The sequence below is a fragment of the Eurosta solidaginis genome, chromosome 5 (assembly GCF_040869045.1).
Source record: "Eurosta solidaginis isolate ZX-2024a chromosome 5, ASM4086904v1, whole genome shotgun sequence".
In the NCBI taxonomy this organism is placed as follows: domain Eukaryota; kingdom Metazoa; phylum Arthropoda; class Insecta; order Diptera; family Tephritidae; genus Eurosta; species Eurosta solidaginis.
The window spans coordinates 260960797-260980728 of NC_090323.1; the positions used below are offsets into that span (position 1 = coordinate 260960797).

General features: G+C 38.6%; 1 protein-coding gene across 2 annotated transcripts in view; it reads right to left on the bottom strand.

Annotated features, from left to right (window-relative positions):
- sowah (sosondowah) overlaps nt 1–19932 on the bottom strand; it is a 210801-nt gene that overhangs the window by 110103 nt on the left and 80766 nt on the right. For both annotated transcript variants that reach the window (XM_067790112.1, XM_067790113.1), the window contains exon 3: nt 14226–14366. In XM_067790112.1, coding sequence (XP_067646213.1) covers nt 14226–14366 — 141 coding nt within the window. The remainder of the gene's footprint in view (nt 1–14225; nt 14367–19932) is intronic.

Here is a 19932-nt window from a genome sequence, read left to right on the forward strand (position 1 = left end):
GTCGCCTTGTCCGGCCTGATGTCACATTGTTTAAATTTTTCCCAACTTATTAAATAGATCAAAATATTTTATCACAAACAAATAAATATCGGTGGAATTATTATGCTGGTTGAAGTCATTGTTTTCGGAAATCGGCGCTTGAATCATTTTTCGCGATTACCATTCAATTTGCAGCGATAATATAAAGCGACTAAGTATAAGTAGAAGTCGCAACCAACTGCTACCTAGGCGGCTATTCAAGCTATCTTGTTTGATGAATCCCTGTCGCAGTAGGCTATAAACATGTTACCTCAACTGCGACTGAATACATATAGATGTCCCAGTAAAATGCTACAGAGGCGGATAATCAAACGGAATCGCTAACAATCGATATCAACTGTCAAATCTGTGGCCACAAACCATAATAGCCAAAGCCATATTTTATACTTATTCAAATCAATTAAGACCTAGTTTACATATAACGATATTGTCTTCATTTACGTACTTAACTCCTAATCGTAAATTATATAACTAAATTTCCCATATAAAGCCACCATATATAGCCACTTCCTGCCTTAGTTGTTATAAACTTATCCCAATTGCCTTCCTTGCATATTTTATTCTTTGCACAGTTGTATATTTCGTATAACATCATGTGCAAACGTATTGCTCTAATTAGAGAAATACCAAGAATTAAAAATTGCTTCAAATAACACGTTTTCATAAATTGAGAAGCAATTAGGGCAATCATACAAATAGACAACATTGGTGAATGCTTTGTATTTCAATAAACAGAATAGAACAAATATTATTTTCTTTGAAACCGCTGAAAAACAAAAAGCATGTTTTTATCTCATGATATTAGCCGTGTTTTTTTATACACGCTTATACTTTTACGTTTGCGCGTGAAAAAAAACGCCTATCCTCGCTTAGATAATGCTTAGGAGACCCATCTAGCGGCAGTGGTTAAATAACTAACTACAGCCACAGGGTGTACCGAAAAGCGGAGACACAACCCTCTGATGGCGATAGGGTATATATATATATAGCTAAATCAGTTGCATGAATTGTGGACACACATAGAATACATAGAATTAGTGTAGAGGGTGAAACAAAGACACATATTTCAGTTAAATCTGAGTATAATGCGTATTGAAATTTAGTAGGACAAATTTTATGCGCAGCAATATCAGAGGTGCATTTAAAGTTTGTCGCTTAGCAGTCCATATAAAATTTAAGCGTATAGACGTTTACGTGTAAAAAAAAAAACGCGGCTGTTATACGGAATATACATATGTAATGTGCACCGAATAAAAATATGCAAGGAAGGCAATTGGGATAAGTTTGTAACCGTTCAACCATCCTAGAAGTGCGGGTTGAGCCACCCAAGACTATGGTCAAAGAGAAAGAAAAATTGCCGTTGCTTAAATTTCGTCACTTGCAACGCAAACAAGCCAGGTTCGATTTCCTATGAAAAGCAATTCACGTTTAGTTTTTATGTATTTCTTTTAAGTTAGTCATCAACGCGAATAATGAAACGTTTTAGTCCTTCATGGGATCGCTGATGTCCTGCTTGCCCGTTTATTTTCAAAGCATATTTGCGAAATCTTGCGATCGGTTTTTACCCTCGATATTTGGCTTTATACCTTACATTTGAAGCATAATTCAGGACTCGGTTACGCTAAATAATGGAAAAGTTTTTCCAGCCGGGTCATGAATGCAACGGTTTTTGTGCAAATCCTCATCACACTAAACACTTAAAACTTTTAAAACACTACTAGGAGCATTTATTCATATATTCAGAAAACTTAAAGTTTAGACGCTACTTCCGAATTCGATTACAATGCAATATAGAGTTCCAAGATTCCTCTAAGTGGGGTTCTGATGAGATATTTAGAAAATTTGAGCAGACTTGGAATTTTAAACATGGCCTAGAACGTGATGGAAATGTAATACAGGGTGATCTAAAATTACAGTTGAGCTTAATCATTTACTAGATATTAAAATCTATGCATGACACGTCTCAAAATTGGTGTCCCATAAAATTTTCTAAACATTCCGATTCCGGCGAGAAAAACATACGTGCATGGACACAAAACGATATCTATTCCAATTTTTGGAAAACTTTTTGTGATCAACGCGAGTATCTTTAAAAAATTAAATATTTACTTGGCGCGATTTACCTCTGAGTAGAGTTAGGCCAAGATTCTATTGCAAACTGCGTCGTGCTATTTTTTAATTTCTCTCTCTGGCTGGACTGGACCTACATGCTTTATCCCGACTCCGCATAGCAACTGCAAGGCAGATCAATTTTCACTGAAAAGCTGTTCATGGCGGACTTGCTCTGCCCGTTACTTGTACTCAGAACCTTCATTGTGGTAGGCGGAACACGCTACCACCACACCACGACGGCCGTCTGCGAATATCTTCAGCTTCAATATAAAGGGTAAGTCTATACTTTTCCAATGTGCCATATCTGATGAAAAATAAGTAAATATTTTTTGTCCGTCTTGATCCTAGGAATTCAGGGCGAAGTATTGACATGCAACATTGCATCACCTTCTATAAAGGATACATATTCCGATAGGTGGCACTGGAAGAAATATTTTTGATTCTAGATTGTTCAAAGAGCAATACTCAGAACATATTTGAGAAAAAAAGTAGAATATAAAACTTGGTTGAACAAAATTATGAGTCTGGCTTTATATAAATTGACCACAATGAATTTCGTGGCCAAAGTCACGATTTCCCATGGAGGTAAAATAACTAAAAATAATTATTTCCTCCATATATAAGACCAAAACTCGATAACTCGCGTGCAAATAAAACCAGATAAACGAAAAGAAGCAGCTCGAGAGTTTTGGAGGTCAAACCAATCGCTCCTGTGGAAACTCAACTAGTACCGGATTCCCGAGGTAGTGAGTTCTTAAACTTACTCGTAGCATACATACTAAGGATCAGACAATCCAATAAAAAGTGAGAAAAGTGAGAAAAATAGACGGAAGGCGGATACAAGTTAATAATGTGAATATGTTTATAATTTCTTCTTAATTGGAAAGAAACCAAGGAAAAATACAAATATCAGATTAATTAATATAAAATTTATCCAGACCGACTTTATTATGCGAAGAGCAATATCCAATTAAAAATTTAACACAGCTACTAAACTAATAAAAATCAATTTCAAAAAAAAAACATCTATTTTTATTTATTGTTTACAAATATTTACATATGTGTGTTTGTGTATACATACCTAATACCAAAAAAAAAATTAAATACATGTTCTAATGATAAAATATGCCACTATTTCTATTATCAATTATCTCGTAAAAAATGGTACATAAAATGTAGGAGTTGCTCCACGACGCCCATTTCCTTACAAAATATTGTCTCCCAATTACAAGATTTCCCCAACTTTTCTAATATTCATCTTTACGCTTTATTTCATTATTATTTTTTTTGGTTGCATTTCACACCGATAAAGAGACGCATAATTCATTTTTTTATGCGGCAACGACACCAACGGCAACACTACCAACCAACAAAATTATTACTGCCAACATCACCCAGCAACATGCCACACATAACAACATAGCGCGGCATAATTTTCGAGGGATCTGTTTGAGCAAAAGATTTATGACACTTTGGGGGAAATATTGCCTTACTTGCCTGCCTGCCTGCTTGTGGTTACACGCTGCACCCTCCCCCTTGTAAAATCATTCATAATGAATAAGCCTGCTGCTGGAGCATAAGTTCATGTGGAGATTTTTGTGTGGAATTAACTAATTGGGCTACAAATCTCTTGTTCCCGGAAATAATATGCGTAGCCTACAAGAAGAGACCATAATTGAAATGCATTCATGTATAAGTATGAGTGTGTGTGTGCGCGTGTTCTCTCAAAGTATGCAATGAACTTGACGCTTGCAATTTATAAATGCAATGAAAAAAAATCTGCAATTAATAAGCTCTGGTTTGTTGCAATGAAATATGCGAATTATGCGGCGCTTGCAATTCTTCGAATCATTTGGGTTTTTCAATGGAGCGGAAATGGGTATAAATCATTTTTATGCATTTCCAAGTAGGCACACGAAGAAATAAATTAGTGTCAACAGGGTGTTACATATACGCAATATATTCCCTTGTATTTTTGCATGTGTTTGATGAAGTGTTAAGAGCATCCTTTTATTCAAAATGAGATTATTACGGATGTCATACTAGGTGGCTGCATCATACGTAAGGAAATACACTCGAAATGTGTTCCAAAGCACTGACGAGGGGCCACTCCGCTTAGAAAAACTTTTCACGTTTTTGGTACTAATTTGGGATTGGTTCGTGATTGTTTCCGGACTATTAACAATAATACCAAAACTATTTCGGTGTTGTTTCCGGATTGTTTCGGGACTTTTCCGAAATCAATTCAGAATTATTTTCAGGACAATTCCAGGTTATTTCGGGATTATTCACTGCCGCGTGGCCACTCCGCTTAGAAAAACTTTTTTCATGAACATGAAATGGTATATTAACTTTGGTCCGATGTTTGTAACGTTGAGAAATATAGAAGATAGACTCACCATTAAGTATACCGAATTGATCCGTCTGTCCGTCCATCTGTCTGTTTGAACGCAAACTAGTCCTTCAAATTTTGAGATATCTCAATGAAATTTGGCACAAGGATGTATTTTTGTATTGTATTAGACATTTGTCGGATCCAGTAGGATCGGACCCCTATACCATATATCTCCCATACAACCGATCGTTCAGATAAGACGAATTTGGTCATTCCTGCCGCAATTTAGAAAGTATAAACGTGAAACTTGGTGATATATATTCTAATATATCATAGAAGACATCCTGAAAAAATCACTTTAAGCGGAGCTATATATAGTAATATCCCATACAACCGATCGTTCAGATAGAAAGATTTTTGGACATTTCTCCCTTAATTTAGAAAGTATAAACGTGAAACTCGGTGATATACATTTTAATATATCATAGAAGATTTTCTGAAAAAATCACTTTGATCGGAGCTATATATAGTATATATCCCATACAACCGATCGTTCAGATAGAAAGATTTTTTGCAATTTCTCCCTTAATTTCCAATATAAAAACGTTAAGCTTGGTGATATTTATTCTAATATATCATAGAAGACTTCATGAAAAAATCATTTCGATCGGAGCTATATATAATATATATCCCATACAACCGATCGTTCAGATAAGGGGGTTTTTCGCCATTTTTATACCTTTCATGAAAATGAAATGGTATATTAATTTCGTCACGAAACCCAAAATTGTAAGTCCTTAAAGGCAAATAGATAGACCCACCATTAAGTATACCGAAATAATCAGGTTGAAGAGCTGAGTTGATTTAGCCATGTACGTCTGTCCGTCTGTCCGTCTGTCTGTTTGTATGCAAACCAGTCCCTCAATTTTTGAGATATCTTGATAAAATTTGGTGAGCGGGTGTATTTGGGTGTCCGATTAGACATTTGTCGGAACCGGCCGGATCGGACCACTATAGCATATATCGTCCATACAACCGATTTTTCAGAAAAAGAGGATTTTTGTAATATCTTACTCAATTTAACAGATTGAAGCTTCAAACTTCACCATATACTTTCGTATATTGCACATATTGTTGCCTGAAAAAATTGATGAGATCGGTCTTATATATAGTATATGTATATCCCCCACAACCGATTGTTCAGATAAGAAACTTTTCGTAATTACTGCCCTATTTTAAGAGCTAGAGGCTTCAAATTTCAACGAATTCTTACGTATATAGCATATATTTTTGTCGGAAAAAATCATAAAGATCGGTGGTATATATACTAGATATCTCATACAACCGATTGTTCAGATAAGAAACTTTTCACAATTTCTGCCCCGTTTAACAGCTAGAAGCTTCAAATTTGACCAAATGCTTACGTGTATAGTATATATTGTTGTCTGAAAAAATCATTGAGATCGGTGGTACATATATTATATACACCATATAAACTGTATTTTTTTGCCCCTTTTATACGGCTAGAAGCTTCAAAATTCATAACATTTCATCAAATAGTTACGTTTACGTCATATATTATTGAAATCCGTGATTCGTAGTCATAGTTTTTACACGCAGACCACAAAAAACCTGAAACTTTGCATCCTCACACAAAGTACCTACCTATTTTTTATTTTATAAGATAAAAATTCGTTTAGGTAGGTAGATCTGTTCACTAGTGTCAAAGACAGTTAGTTACGGGTGAACATTCGAAGAGTGCAGACGTGCGAGTGTGCATAAGCTCACGACAATCGGCATATGAATTTCTATTTTCTATTCTTTCTTTAAACATAAATGTCAAATTCAATTACTTTTATTAAATTACATAAACATAACTCGGAACGTTTCATTATTTAATCGGGTTTTAATAGTTCAGAAGTAGGATTCGCGCGGGCCTACAAAATATTTTAGACATACGTACATACATATATGTCTACCTATCGAATGTACAAAAACGAAGTTTCTCCTCAACGCGTACAGATGTATGTACCAAAATAGAGCAACGTTCTCTGCTCAAACGAAATACTTAAAACGAAAAGCTTAACAAAAGGAGCAACGTACTTGGCTCAACGGAAAATATTTCAAACGGCACTGGCAACGGCTAGTCTTTCACAGCAAACAGCAACGTTATTGTTGTAGCGAAAGACAGTGCAAAATTCAGCGAATTAAGTCTGCTAACGGCAAGGCAGCAACGTCACATGTGTATACGTGTGTACAGGCCAACGACAATCAACGTTACGGGTGCAAACGAAGCAGTAAAGCGAACATACACATAAACACTACTCAACGTTTTAAACGGCGCAAATCAACGCTAACGCAGAGACGGCGCAGCGATCTAGCTTTACAGGAATTGGATAACGGCAGCAGACGCTACGCAGAATTGTTCTGCCTAACGGGAAAACAAACGAAAGTTGTTGTTGGCATGCTTGCTTGGGGTCGAAGTGGAAAAATACTGGAGTGGCAAGCAGACAGCGACAAGAACGGACAGTTTTTGGCAAGCAACGGCGACGAAAGGAAGCAAAAGTTAATTGCTTAAGCAACGGCTTGTAAAATAAAGGGAAAAACTGAAGCAAAAGTCACCATGCAAATAAAAATAGAATCTTTAACCGTGGCACAAATAAATAAACTATTGCGAAACGCAAATATTTCAGCGACAGGCAATAAAGCACACAAAGTTGCGGCATTAATTCAACATTTTGATTCTGATGAAATTGATGCCAATGAGATCGATCAGGAAGAACCTTGGGAAAGACCAATCAGTGAGTTGAGGGATATGATCACGGAATTAACAAGGTCATTGCAAACGCAAAATGCATCACGACCATCCGTTGAACCTGTTACATCCCAAGAAACAGTACGAGAATCCAATGTACAATCGACCACACAGCAGGCATCCACGTACAAAATACAAGACATTGTTGGAATCTTACCAGAGTTTAACCCGTTGAAGAAATTAATCACTGCACAACAATTTGTAACGAAGGCTGAGCAGCTGCAACGAACATACTTATGGAGTGACAATTTGCTACTTTTTGCGGCACAACAAAAGCTCGTAGGCGTAGCAAAAAGCTGGCTGGATGCTCAACCGGTGTTCCAGTCTTGGACTGATTTGGTGAGTATGCTATTGAAAGATTTTCCGTGTGTAGTAAATTCTGCGGAAATTCACAGGGAACTTGGCCGACGCAAGCGAAAATCTGGCGAGACATTGATTGAATATTACTACGAGATGTTAACGCTCGGAAGACGGGGTAATTTAGATGACGCATCTATAAACTTTTATACGATCAATGGTATAAGCGATCCACAAACAACACGTAGGCTATTAGCAATGAATCTAAATACCAGCAATGAGCTGCTACAGTCACTAGAAAACTTACAAACGGTACAGTCAACAAATTCGATACAGCCAAACCCAACGTCAACGTTTAGCACTAACATGCGCAGTGGACGCTCTGAACAATCGCAAAGATCAGTGAAGTGCTTCAACTGCAATGAACATGGACATATCGCTGGTAAATGTCCGCAACCACAAAAGAAACAACGCTGTTCTAAGTGCTCGAAAGTGGGCCATGACAGCAAGGAATGTCGAGTAAACACCAAGCCAAACGTAGCAGAAATTGTGGAGTCGAAAAAACCTTCGCAAGTGCCACCTATAATTCAACACGTCACAATTGATGGTAAATCTTACGACGCATTGGTCGATACAGGCAGCGACCACTCACTAATAAGCGAACAAGTAATACCAACGATGCAATGCATCCCTGCATATAAGCGCTTTAAAGGTTTCGGAGGTTCAACTGTGGAATCTACACGAAAGGCCGACGTAAAGTTAATGATCAATAACGAAAATGTCCACGCAAACTTATACGTAGTACCGGGCAATACACTTGGGTATGACCTACTACTTGGACGAGATATTTTGTGCGGAGCCAACAAACGGCTGGTCATCGACAATGGGTCTTTACAGTTACAAGTCAAATCGAACATGTTTAAAATCAACGATCAGCTGAATGATACACAACGTAACGATATAAAGTCCATGTTACATGAGTATGAAGATTGCTTTGCGGAAGATGTGTCAACGTTGGGAAGATGTAACACTACCACTATGGAAATTAAAGTGACACAGTCGGGACCAATAGTCGGAAAACGATATCAGGTTCCACTATCGCAACAACGAGAATTAACGTCAATTTTAAACAACTTATTGGTCAACGATATAATCCGTCCAAGTACATCACCACACGCTGCATCGGCACTTTTAGTACGCAAAGCCAGCGGAGAGAGCCGAATGTGCATCGATTACAGGGCACTGAACGCCGTCACTGAACGTAAGAACTTCCCAATGCCTGTGGTCGAAGAGCAACTCTTTAAGTTAGCTGGAGGGAAATTCTTCACTACATTGGACTTGACCTCTGGCTATTACCAGATTCCGATGGATGAAAGCAGCAAGAAATATACTGCCTTCCTTACTCATGATGGATTATTCGAATATAATGTCATGCCATTCGGATTAGTCAATGCCCCAATGTACTTCCAGGAAATGATCACCAAAGTAACGTCAAAATTATGTAATCGAGACCGAGTCATCAGCTACGTCGATGAGATGATAATAGCAACACCAACAGTGGACGAAGGTAAGATCGTGCTAAAAGAAGTCTTGGAGGCGATACGTCAATGTGGTCTCACACTCAGACCTTCCAAATGTAACTTCCTTTGCGAGACCGTCAAATTTCTAGGTCACAATGTAGGTGACACCGGCATAAGTCCAGGTGATGGCAAGACGAAATGCATCAGCGATTTTCCCAAACCATCGAATGTCGTAGAAGTACGTCAGTTTCTGGGACTGACCGGATTCTTCAGAAAGTTTGTAGAGAAGCATAGCCACATCGCAGCACCACTAACAAAGCTGTTAAAGAAAGACGCAGTCTTCATTTGGTCAGAAGAACAAGACAGAGCGTTTGACCAGCTAAAGCAAGCAATCACGTCTAAGCCAGTTCTAGTCTTGTACGATCCAAGTAAATCACATGAGGTGCATACGGACGCCAGCCACCTTGGTTTGTCAGGCATATTGCTGCAGGAGGAAGCTGATGGTCTTAAACCAGTGTCGTTTTATAGCCGTCAGTGCAATGATGCAGAGTCACGCTATGCAAGCCATGAATTAGAAGTCCTAGCCATAGTGGAAACACTAGACAGATTCCGAATGTATCTATTAGGCACGAAGTTCACCGTAGTTACGGATTGCAATGCGATCGTGACAACAAAAGCAACGTCGAAATTACCACCACGTATAGCCAGATGGTGGCTACGCCTACAAGAATATGAATTTGAGTGTAGGCATCGTCAAGGCTCGAAGATGCAGCACGTCGACTGCTTAAGCCGTTCGCCTACCCTACCTCCATCTGAGCCGGAGACTGTAGGTGAAAGAGTTCTAGCTATAACCAGTGAAAACAGCGACGACTGGATTTATACAATGCAGATGCAGGATGAACATGTGAAAACAATTGTTACAGCTTTGAAAACAAACGGCGATGGAGCATCTCAGTTCCGGGATGACTTCATCATTCACAACGGTCGATTATATCGAATTGTCCAAGATGAGCGACGACTAGTTATTCCTCAGGCTATCAGGTGGCGTGTCACCAAATCTTGTCATGACGACGCTGGCCACTTTGGAGACGAGAAAACATTACAACGTCTGCAGAAGTATTTTTGGTTTAGGAAAATGAGGCGATACGTAAAGTCTTATATCGCAGCTTGTCCCGAATGCTGTTTAAATAAGATTAAAGGAGGCAAACTGGAAAGTCAAATGCATCTCACCGAAGTTCTACCAATTCCATTTCGAGCAATGTATATGGATCATCTCGGACCGTTCACCAAAAGCAAACGAGGAAACCAATACGTCATTGTTTTAGTTTGTGGTTTCACCAAATACACGATATTGAAAGCGGTACGTAACACAAAGACGACACCAGTCCTATCAATGCTGCAAGAAGTTATGGCAATTTTCGGGCAGCCTTTACGGATTACCACTGACCGAGGAACTGCCTTTACATCAAAGGAATTCGAATCCTTTATGACACGCTTTGGGATTCAGCACGTCAAAACAGCTGTACGAACGCCCCGAGCAAACGGCCAGGCAGAGCGCGTTAACCGCACCATATTATCAGCAATTCGATGCTCAACAAAGACCACCAAAGATTGGGACAGCACCCTTTCCAACATCCAGTGGTGCATTAACTCGCAAAACAATAGCACAACAAAGATAAGTCCCAACGAACTTGTGTTCAATTTCGATTTACGATGCGTCAGCGATAATCGACTAATACAAGCACTAAGCGACGAAATATCCATGTCAGATGACGACGACAAACAGGAGAAGCTACAGAACGCCATACAGAATATCAGCAACGAGAGGCAAAAATGGAAGCAAAGATACGACCAAAAGCATCAGAGTCCACCAGTATACAACGAAGGACAATTGGTCGTTATTGACCATGTACCAACCGCAACAGGTGACACACACAAACTCGATCCGAAATTCAAGGGGCCTTATATTGTCACAAAACAGCTGGTTCATGATCGATACGTTGTGGAAGATCTACCCGACGCACCACGTACACAACGAAGATACTGTAATGTAGTCTCCAGCGACCATATGAAACCATGGTGCCGTTTAAGTCCAGATCTCGAAGGCGACTATAATGAAGCAAACGAAAGTACCGAGGATGAGACGTCCTAGGAGGACGAATGTCAGGAAAGGCCGAGCTGTCAAAGACAGTTAGTTACGGGTGAACATTCGAAGAGTGCAGACGTGCGAGTGTGCATAAGCTCACGACAATCGGCATATGAATTTCTATTTTCTATTCTTTCTTTAAACATAAATGTCAAATTCAATTACTTTTATTAAATTACATAAACATAACTCGGAACGTTTCATTATTTAATCGGGTTTTAATACTAGATATTTCTTATCTTATACATCCGATTATTCGGAGATTACGAACGGGATAAGATTATTTTTCAGCCCCATTCATGAAAGGTATGAAGTCTTCGGCATAGCCGAAGACAGTCCCGTCCTTACTTGTTTATTTTATATTTATCTTAAAAATCATTTAGGTATGTGTATCTGTTCACTATATACATATTTCTTATCTTATACATTCGATTATTTGGAGATTACGAACGGGATAAGATTATTGTTCAGCCCCATTCATGAAAGGTCCTTACTTGTTTTTAATTGAAACAACTTTTTTCTAAATTTTCGATGTTGCTTTGCCAGGACCTTTGGAGTCTTGGGCGGAGCACGCTGCCATCACATCACGCCGCGGCAGTGATTTGGCAAACACTCCGAGTGTATTTCTGCCATGAAAAGCTTCTCAATGAAAATTTATCCCGCAGAGTCGACATAAAAAATGTCTCGCCAATTTGTAGGAAAAATTATAGAAGCTCAACGCAAATCTTTATAATTTTTAATTTATTTCGTGATCATTTCGGTTTTACTTTTGGAGAACTTCGAAGATTGATTTGGTATCAATACGGAACTATAACAGGATCATATTGGGAACATATTTGGTGAGTGTTTTCAGGATAATTTCAATTTGGGTATTTTTTTGCGGAATGTTTTCGAAATACCACTTCGGATTGTTTAGGGACTAATTCAGTAAAGGTAACGGTATCATAACGCTACTAATTATATAATTCAAATATAATTATCATAGATTACACATTTTTACTATTATTGGTAATTCTGTGTTCCTTTTGTTTGCTTGAAGTGCCATGATTTTCCCATTTCTGTTTCAACTCAGCTTTTCTTTTAAATGTGTATACAGAAAAACAGACTACATATTAATATTCGTTTCTAAAATCTAGTTAATAGATTAAATTTGAGCAGCCAGTTAAGCAAACATTTTAAAAAATGTAAATAATGCAATATACCAGTCTTTACAAAAATGTTTGAAAAACAAATGATTTAAGTAATCGAACAGCGATTGAACAGGTGATCGAGGCTGTTTACTATTGTGAACGTTTTTAGTAAACATTCGCCACGTGTATGAATTCACAATGGTTATACCAAACAATTGTGGTATGTAGAGCTGAATTTTGTGGTGAATTTCACGTGGATCGCTCATCAAATAAAATTGTCAAAGACTTACGCAAGAGATTGAGAGGATCTACGGATCTTAAAGAAAAGTTCAAAAATGCTTGGTAGCTCTATAATAGGTTCACTAAATTATTATAGAACAGGATATGGTGGATTTGAAACGGAAGGCTAGAATTACTTAAAACTAAAAATTCTGGTTTGAGGAGGTAAATTCAATCGCATAAATGAAGCAATAACGTGAGGTAGACTAGAGTCCCTCAAAATTTAACTTCTCCTCCCACCCAGTAGAAGCCTACTAAAAATTGCCAACGAAAATAGTAATATAAGAAATGTCGTAAATAAACAATTAAATTGGTACTACAACTATATTACATACATGATATATGTACATAAATATCCAGTACACAAATCTTAAATTTCAGGTTGTGTCGCAGTACCCCACCCAAATTATGTGCCAGCGAGTAAAGACGGCTCAATGTTCTGTTGTTAGTGGCGCCAGGGGCGCGGATAGGGGGTGGCAGCCATGGCAATTTCCCTGGGGCCCGGCAAGGCAAAGCAGTATTGACAGTACTTTAATTAGGATTTCATAGATACATACATATTTTGTTGCTACAAAAAAAAGTTTACGTTCTTTTGGACTGCTTGATTGGTAACATGACAAGACGTTTCGAAGCCGTAAACGACATTGCGATTAAATTTAGGTTTTTGTGGAAGTATCAGGATCTCACGGAAGAAGAGCTCAGAGAAAAGGCAGCGGCATTCTGCACGATTTATGGTATCGATATTTTTACGGATCTAATAGATGAAATCATTCATCTCAAAGCCATCCATTTAGCAAATTTGGGATGTGATTCGCTGCCACCATTTCAACTTCTGAACAAATTTCATGACTTGAAGATGGAAGTATTATTTCCTAACATCTGCATAGCATTAAGAATATTTTCCAAACTTTCAGTCAGTGTGGTTGAAGGGGAGCGTTCTTTCAGTCTATTGTCTCGCGTGAAAAATTTTTTACGTTCTACTATGAGCAAAAATAGCTTGACAAGCGTTGGAACATTGGCGTTGGAGTCCAGCCTTGCTGGCAGCATTAGTTTTGAATCGGTAATTTCCATATTCGCAGACACGGAAGGTTTTCTTTGGCTGATTCAAGCTCTTAAAATGTACATATATATTTAGAAAAAAAATCAAAATCAAATAATGAAATCTAACATTTCATTTATGTAAGTGCTACAGTAAATCTTATTTTATATGAAATAAAACTGACAATGTGAATTGAAAAACTTATGTATGTTATGTAATTTTTTTTATTGGATTGAGTTTATTTTTTAGGGGCGCCCGTAAACGCGAACAGTCCCAGGGGCCCGGCTCGGCTCTCTGCGGCCCTGGCGCCAGACATTGCACCTTTAGCGCAAAGCATTTTTTAAATATATTTTTTGACTTGCATAGCTTATTGACAGCTGAACCAATGTCAAGTGATTATGACCAATGAGATCATTTGTCAAATGTCACAAAAGAAACATGCCTCACACGCCCTCACACGCGTATAATATACATTACATTACAATAAATAAGGACAAGTAGTTATGGACTTACTTTCAGTTTTATTAATTCCGGATATTCATTCGCCAGTTTGGACAGATCCTGATAGCTAGCCTTGGCCATGGCAACAATCCATTCCTTCGCTTTTGGATGAGCTAAGGTCACTTCGGGTGTAGGTTTTTCTTCTTTTTTTTTCTGAACGAAATGAAATAAAAAATATTGCAACAAATATAATAAAGAATTGTATATATGTATGTAAATATCTCTTTAATAATATAAATGTGGCACTTTGCATGTGTGATGAAATTTGGCATACTGATAAGGGGAAGGATGGACCTCAACGCACTTCATGAACGGTTGCTCTTTCATAGCCTTTCTGGCTCAATTACGCCAGAACGGCTATATATATTTTAATGAAATTTGGTGCACAGATTCCTAATAGCATGAAACCGTCTACCGTCTAGTGAAAGTTTCCTTTTTAATTATTTTTAATAGATAAAAATGCAAGTACTTTGATTTTGACCAAAGATATTAAGTCTATGATCTAAAAGTTTTAGAAAAGTGGGCCATGGCGAATTTGTCCAAAAATGGTATATTGGACATTTAATACTGTCGTAAGGCCAATAGTCACCTATGCTTCTCTAGTTTGGTGGCAGAAGGCCACGCAAAGAAAGGCAACGCCTAAATTAAGCAAACTGCATCGATTAGTTTGCGTTGGCATAACGGGTGCGATGAGAACCGCCCTTGCTGACGCACTTAGTGCTTTAGTGGGAATACCTCCCTTCCCTATTCTGATAGAAAAAGAGGCAACACTAGGTGCACTAAGACTTCCAAATATTTCTGAGTTGAAGGAAGGAAATATGATAGGGCATATGAAAGTAATAAGAAAATTCATAGGAAATCCCTCATTACAACTGCGTGACGTAATGTCGCCTAAGCTCAGAATCTCACGGAACATTGAAGTGCCCATTGTGGACAGGACGCAATGGGAAATAGGGAATCCTTATAACGACCCTGACTCAGAGGTCTGGTACACGGATGGATCGAAATTCGAAGACAGAAGAACGGGAGCTGGCATGTATAGGCCAAACTTAAAAAAATCGATACCAATGGGATGTTACCCCACCATATTTCAGGCAGAATTTGATGCAATAGAGGTCTGTGGTAGATAATGTCTGCGGAGAGGCTCAACATCGAAGATCCTCTACATTAAGTCGGACAGCCAGGCGGCACTGCGTGCCTTGCAATCCTACATAGTTCCATCTAAGCTGGTGGATGAATGCACTGAATTCCTTAATGCCCTGGGAGCCAAAAACAAGGTTTTGTTGGGATGGGTTCCCGGACATTAGGGGCATGAAGGTAATGAACATGCAGATTACCTAGCAAAGCAGGGTGCTTCACCAGCATTCTATGGTCCAGAGCCATTTTGTGGACTCTCAAAGGCACACACCAGGGAAACTATAAGTAACTGGGAAACTAAACAATTCAGACGTCACTGGATTGATTGCCCAGGACAAAGGCAGGCCAAACTGTTTATACTTCCGGCAACGAAAGTATAAGCCAAACTCATTAACCTAAGCAGGGAGGACCTAAGAACTCTTACTGGGTACTACAGTGCGGGCTACGATATCACCTAAGTATATTAAATCTATCTGATACCCAAATTTTTCGTTTCTGTGAGCTGGATGATGAAACGCCGGTTCACATTCTCTGCGAATGCGTCGCTTTAGCTAGGCAGAGACTATGCCACCTAGGTGGTGGGACTCTTAATCCCTACGTGATATGGAGTAAAAAGCATGAAGAGGTACTTAGATACATCAAGAGCCTCCAGATACAAAATTAGGATGAAAGGTCTTGCACAATAGATCTGCACAATTAATTAATTATAATAATAAGTGGGCCAGGCCCAGAAAAGAGTAAATATGAGTCTATTTGACCTATAGGTCGAAAACAAAACAATTTTCGAAAGGTTTGCACCATCATCTACCCCCCGTGGGAAGGAAGCATTCGGAACTAGTTCAGGATATACGAAGGTATTGTTTCAGTATTATTTAGGGAGTATTTGGGATCAGATCGAACCTATTTCAAGATTATGTCTGGATCATGTCGGAATTACTTTGGGACATTTTGGTATTATTTTAGGAAAATGTCCGGAAAGTTTTGAGATTATTTCCAGAATAACGTAGACGTCCCAATTAGACTGGGCGAGATTAAACGAAGGCGAGAGGTGCACATGATCTACCAAGCGGGAAAGGAGTGGGTTCAAGCGCGCGACTGTAAAGTCTCGAAGATTATGTGTAGGTCTTACAACCTTAGACTAACAAAGTTGCTTCTATCATTAAAAAGAGAGGACTGTAGACTCATGACGGGTATTCTGACTGGACACTGCCTTCTGGCGTCACATGCCTTTAAATTAGGCTTGGTCAGTGATGGCAGATGTAGAAAGTGTGGGTTGGAGGAGGAAACGAGCGAGAACGTTCTGTGCTCGTGCCCTGGCAGGCTAAGACTGCAGCTATTAGGAGTGATACAGCTGTCAGATCTAGAAGCAGCAAGTGGTTTAAGTCCCAGGAAACTTCTAGTATTTGCCAAGAGGACACAGTTATTTTATAACATATGCAGGTCCTGGTTTTTGCTAGGGTTTTTCAGTTCGGTCGTTAAAACAAACCTCTGGTAACACTACGGACTCATTCAGTCCTCATGGACTGGCCAGTTCAACCTAACCTAACCAGAATTACTTTGGGAACTATGTACTTCAAGACAACTTCGAAATTTTTGTCGGATCATATCGAAAATATTTCGGAACTCCGGATTATATTGAAACTTTTTCGGGGCTATCTCCATATCTTTTCGGGACGATCGTCGAATTACTTAGGGGTTGTTTACGAAATGATTCACGGGATGATTATGGATCGATATCAATTTGGTTTCTGAATAATTTAAGTACTATTTAGGTTTGAATCCCGCGCTATTTCAGAAATAATTTTGGGACATTTTCGGGGGCTTTCAGGACTACCGTCAGATCATTTTGGAATTGTTTTCGGGATCACTCACAACTGTTTTGTGAGAGTTTACAGTATCATTTTGCCAATAACTTGCGATAGTTTCGGAATTCGAAACTATATGGGTATCAATGTGTTTAATTTCTTCGTGTGGACGAAGCCGAAGCTGAAGGTTAGTTATTATAAATGTACATAGTGCAAATACATGTATGTATGTATGCATACACACATTATAAATGCGTCTATATGTATATCTGCATTTAGAAAATATTTAATAGCCTATGTACTTGCACTAAAATGTGTTTGTACTTCTCTAATTACAGATTTAATTATCTTGCTTTAATGAATTTATTAAGGATATGAGTAATACACTCGTTGTAACATTAAAATACCGTTAAGCGCCATTAGGTGCGATGTCATTAGCACCGAAACACGATTATAGACTTTGGAGCCCGAGTTTGTTGTTGTTTAGGGGTAAGTGCACATGTTAAAAAATTTATTGTCTAATATATCTAAATATGCATGTAAGTAAATACATATGGACTTAAATACATATATACTTTTTTAACAACAAACACATATGCATGAAAATGAATTAAAGCACATATTAACGCCTTATGAAAGTAATAATTTTTATTTATGTGGCAATTGTGAGTTTGCGTCGCGCCTCTGTGGCACGGATTACGAAAATATTTAAGCACCCCAACCCTTGCATGCTTTCTTCATTTACACAATTTTTTTCTTGTTGCAGCATGTTATGTAAAAACTGAATAACAACAAAAAAGTTTAGGAGAGTAACTGCTAATGAGCCTTAAAAGTAGCAGCACCAACCCCATCGCAATTCAGCTCCACCTCCGCATTTAGAAAAGAAGTTTTTTTCTGCGTCCTCACGATATTAACATGTGTGGCATGTTATTTATGTGCCACATTTTCGGCAACTAATTATCCACGTAATGTTCAATGTTATGCAGTTATGCTTGTTCTGGTTTAAGTATGTTTTTTGTTGCATAAGTATTTACACATGCGTTTTAGCCCACCTCAGGGCAAGGAAGTGCGTATGTTAGCTCGAGTAGCAGCAGGATAATAAGCTTTTTAACTCGCAGCGCAGCAACCCCTCTACCAGGGGCACGCTTTCTCACGCATTTCGCTTCGCTGCTGTTTGCAGTTGCTTGTTATGTTGGTAATTATTAAAATAATAAATAAAATTAACTAATTTCACGAGAATGTTATATACATACGCTAAAATCTTCCTGTTCGTTAGTTTCTTTTGTTATATTTTTCTGTTTACGCACTTTTAGTACTTAATGTGGCAACTTTTGCCGCGCGGCAAATCTGTTGTCAGCTGCCACAACGCACGTGCCACCTTTTCGAACATTAGTATCTCTTAATTATCAAGCCCACTTGACTTTTGTATGGGCTCACGTTGTTCTAATTAAAAGAAAAATCATAAACGAGTATCTTATAAATGAATTTGATAGTGAAGGTGGGAGTGACAGACGGAGTGGGATTTGGAATGAGAATGGGAGAGGACGCAGGAGTGGAACTGGAAAAGTGCGTTCGAGTGGAAGGGGAGTCATGAGTGATAGTGGGCGTAAGAATAGAAATGGGATTGAAACTGAGAGTGAATTGGGATTGGTGGTTGACGCAAGAGTTAAACTGCGAATGGGCATCGAAATAGGAGATAAACAGAAAGCAAGAGTGGGCCTGGGGGGTGAAGTGGAAAAGAGAGTCAGAGCAGGAGCGAGATGGACAAGAGTGGCATGGATTTAGGGAAATGGGGGAATGACAGGAATAGGAAGCATAAATGAAAAATAAATAAGAGGATGGGAAAGAGATTGATAAGGATGGAAAGGACTACTTACAAATAAAGGCAAGCCTATTTCGCATGCTGAAATCCCTTACAACTCTCTACTATTTCGCAACAGAGCAACAGAGGAACAAAACTGCGTGACCGCCATAGTTTCGGACTCTAGGTTTAATGACTACCCCCCACCCCGGTGCTAATAGAATGCACAGCGAAACAGTTGGTAGCTACTAATGTACCGACAGCGCTAATGTATTTAAATTAATCAATCAAAGACAGATACTATCTCAGAACCACCTAAGACTGAACCAGTTAGGAAAGCTTTCTACGTAACAGAGTGACTCGGTTTTTATTTTTTTTTTTAATCAATTGCCATTTAGTTTCGTGAAACCTTATTTAATTCACTATACAGAATTCAGAAATTGTCATCGTGGTAGCAGCTCCTTGCAGCGAAACTGCGCGTTACAATCTTGCTCAGGGAAGGTGTTGAACCTAAACGTAGACCAAAAGACAGGTACCACAACTAAAACCCGAGAAGCTGGTCGATCAAGGAGATTCACATATTTCGATATGCCTACTTTCGGCGGTCGTGAAGACAGTTGAAGCTGTCCCTCCTCGTTACACCGCATGTCCTCGGTTAGTCAATCATAAGCACTGTTTTCTTTAAATGCATAGCACCACCATCGCGATAAACGTCATCAGATGAAGGGTGGGTTCAACTAAAAACCCTCATCAGATGACAGTGCTCGTGGACTTCGACCTGTAAAAAGCTTTGGTACTACTCCAAGATATAAAATGACAAGTTTAAAGAGAAGGAACACCAATTATATGACTGACAGACAGGCGTTTCATTTAGGAACGAAATGTCAAAATTAGTATGTATGTAGAAAGTGATGAAGCTTTCCCATCTTTCACAATTACAATGACTATTCCTATTTTCTCATTGCGTAGTTTCAGT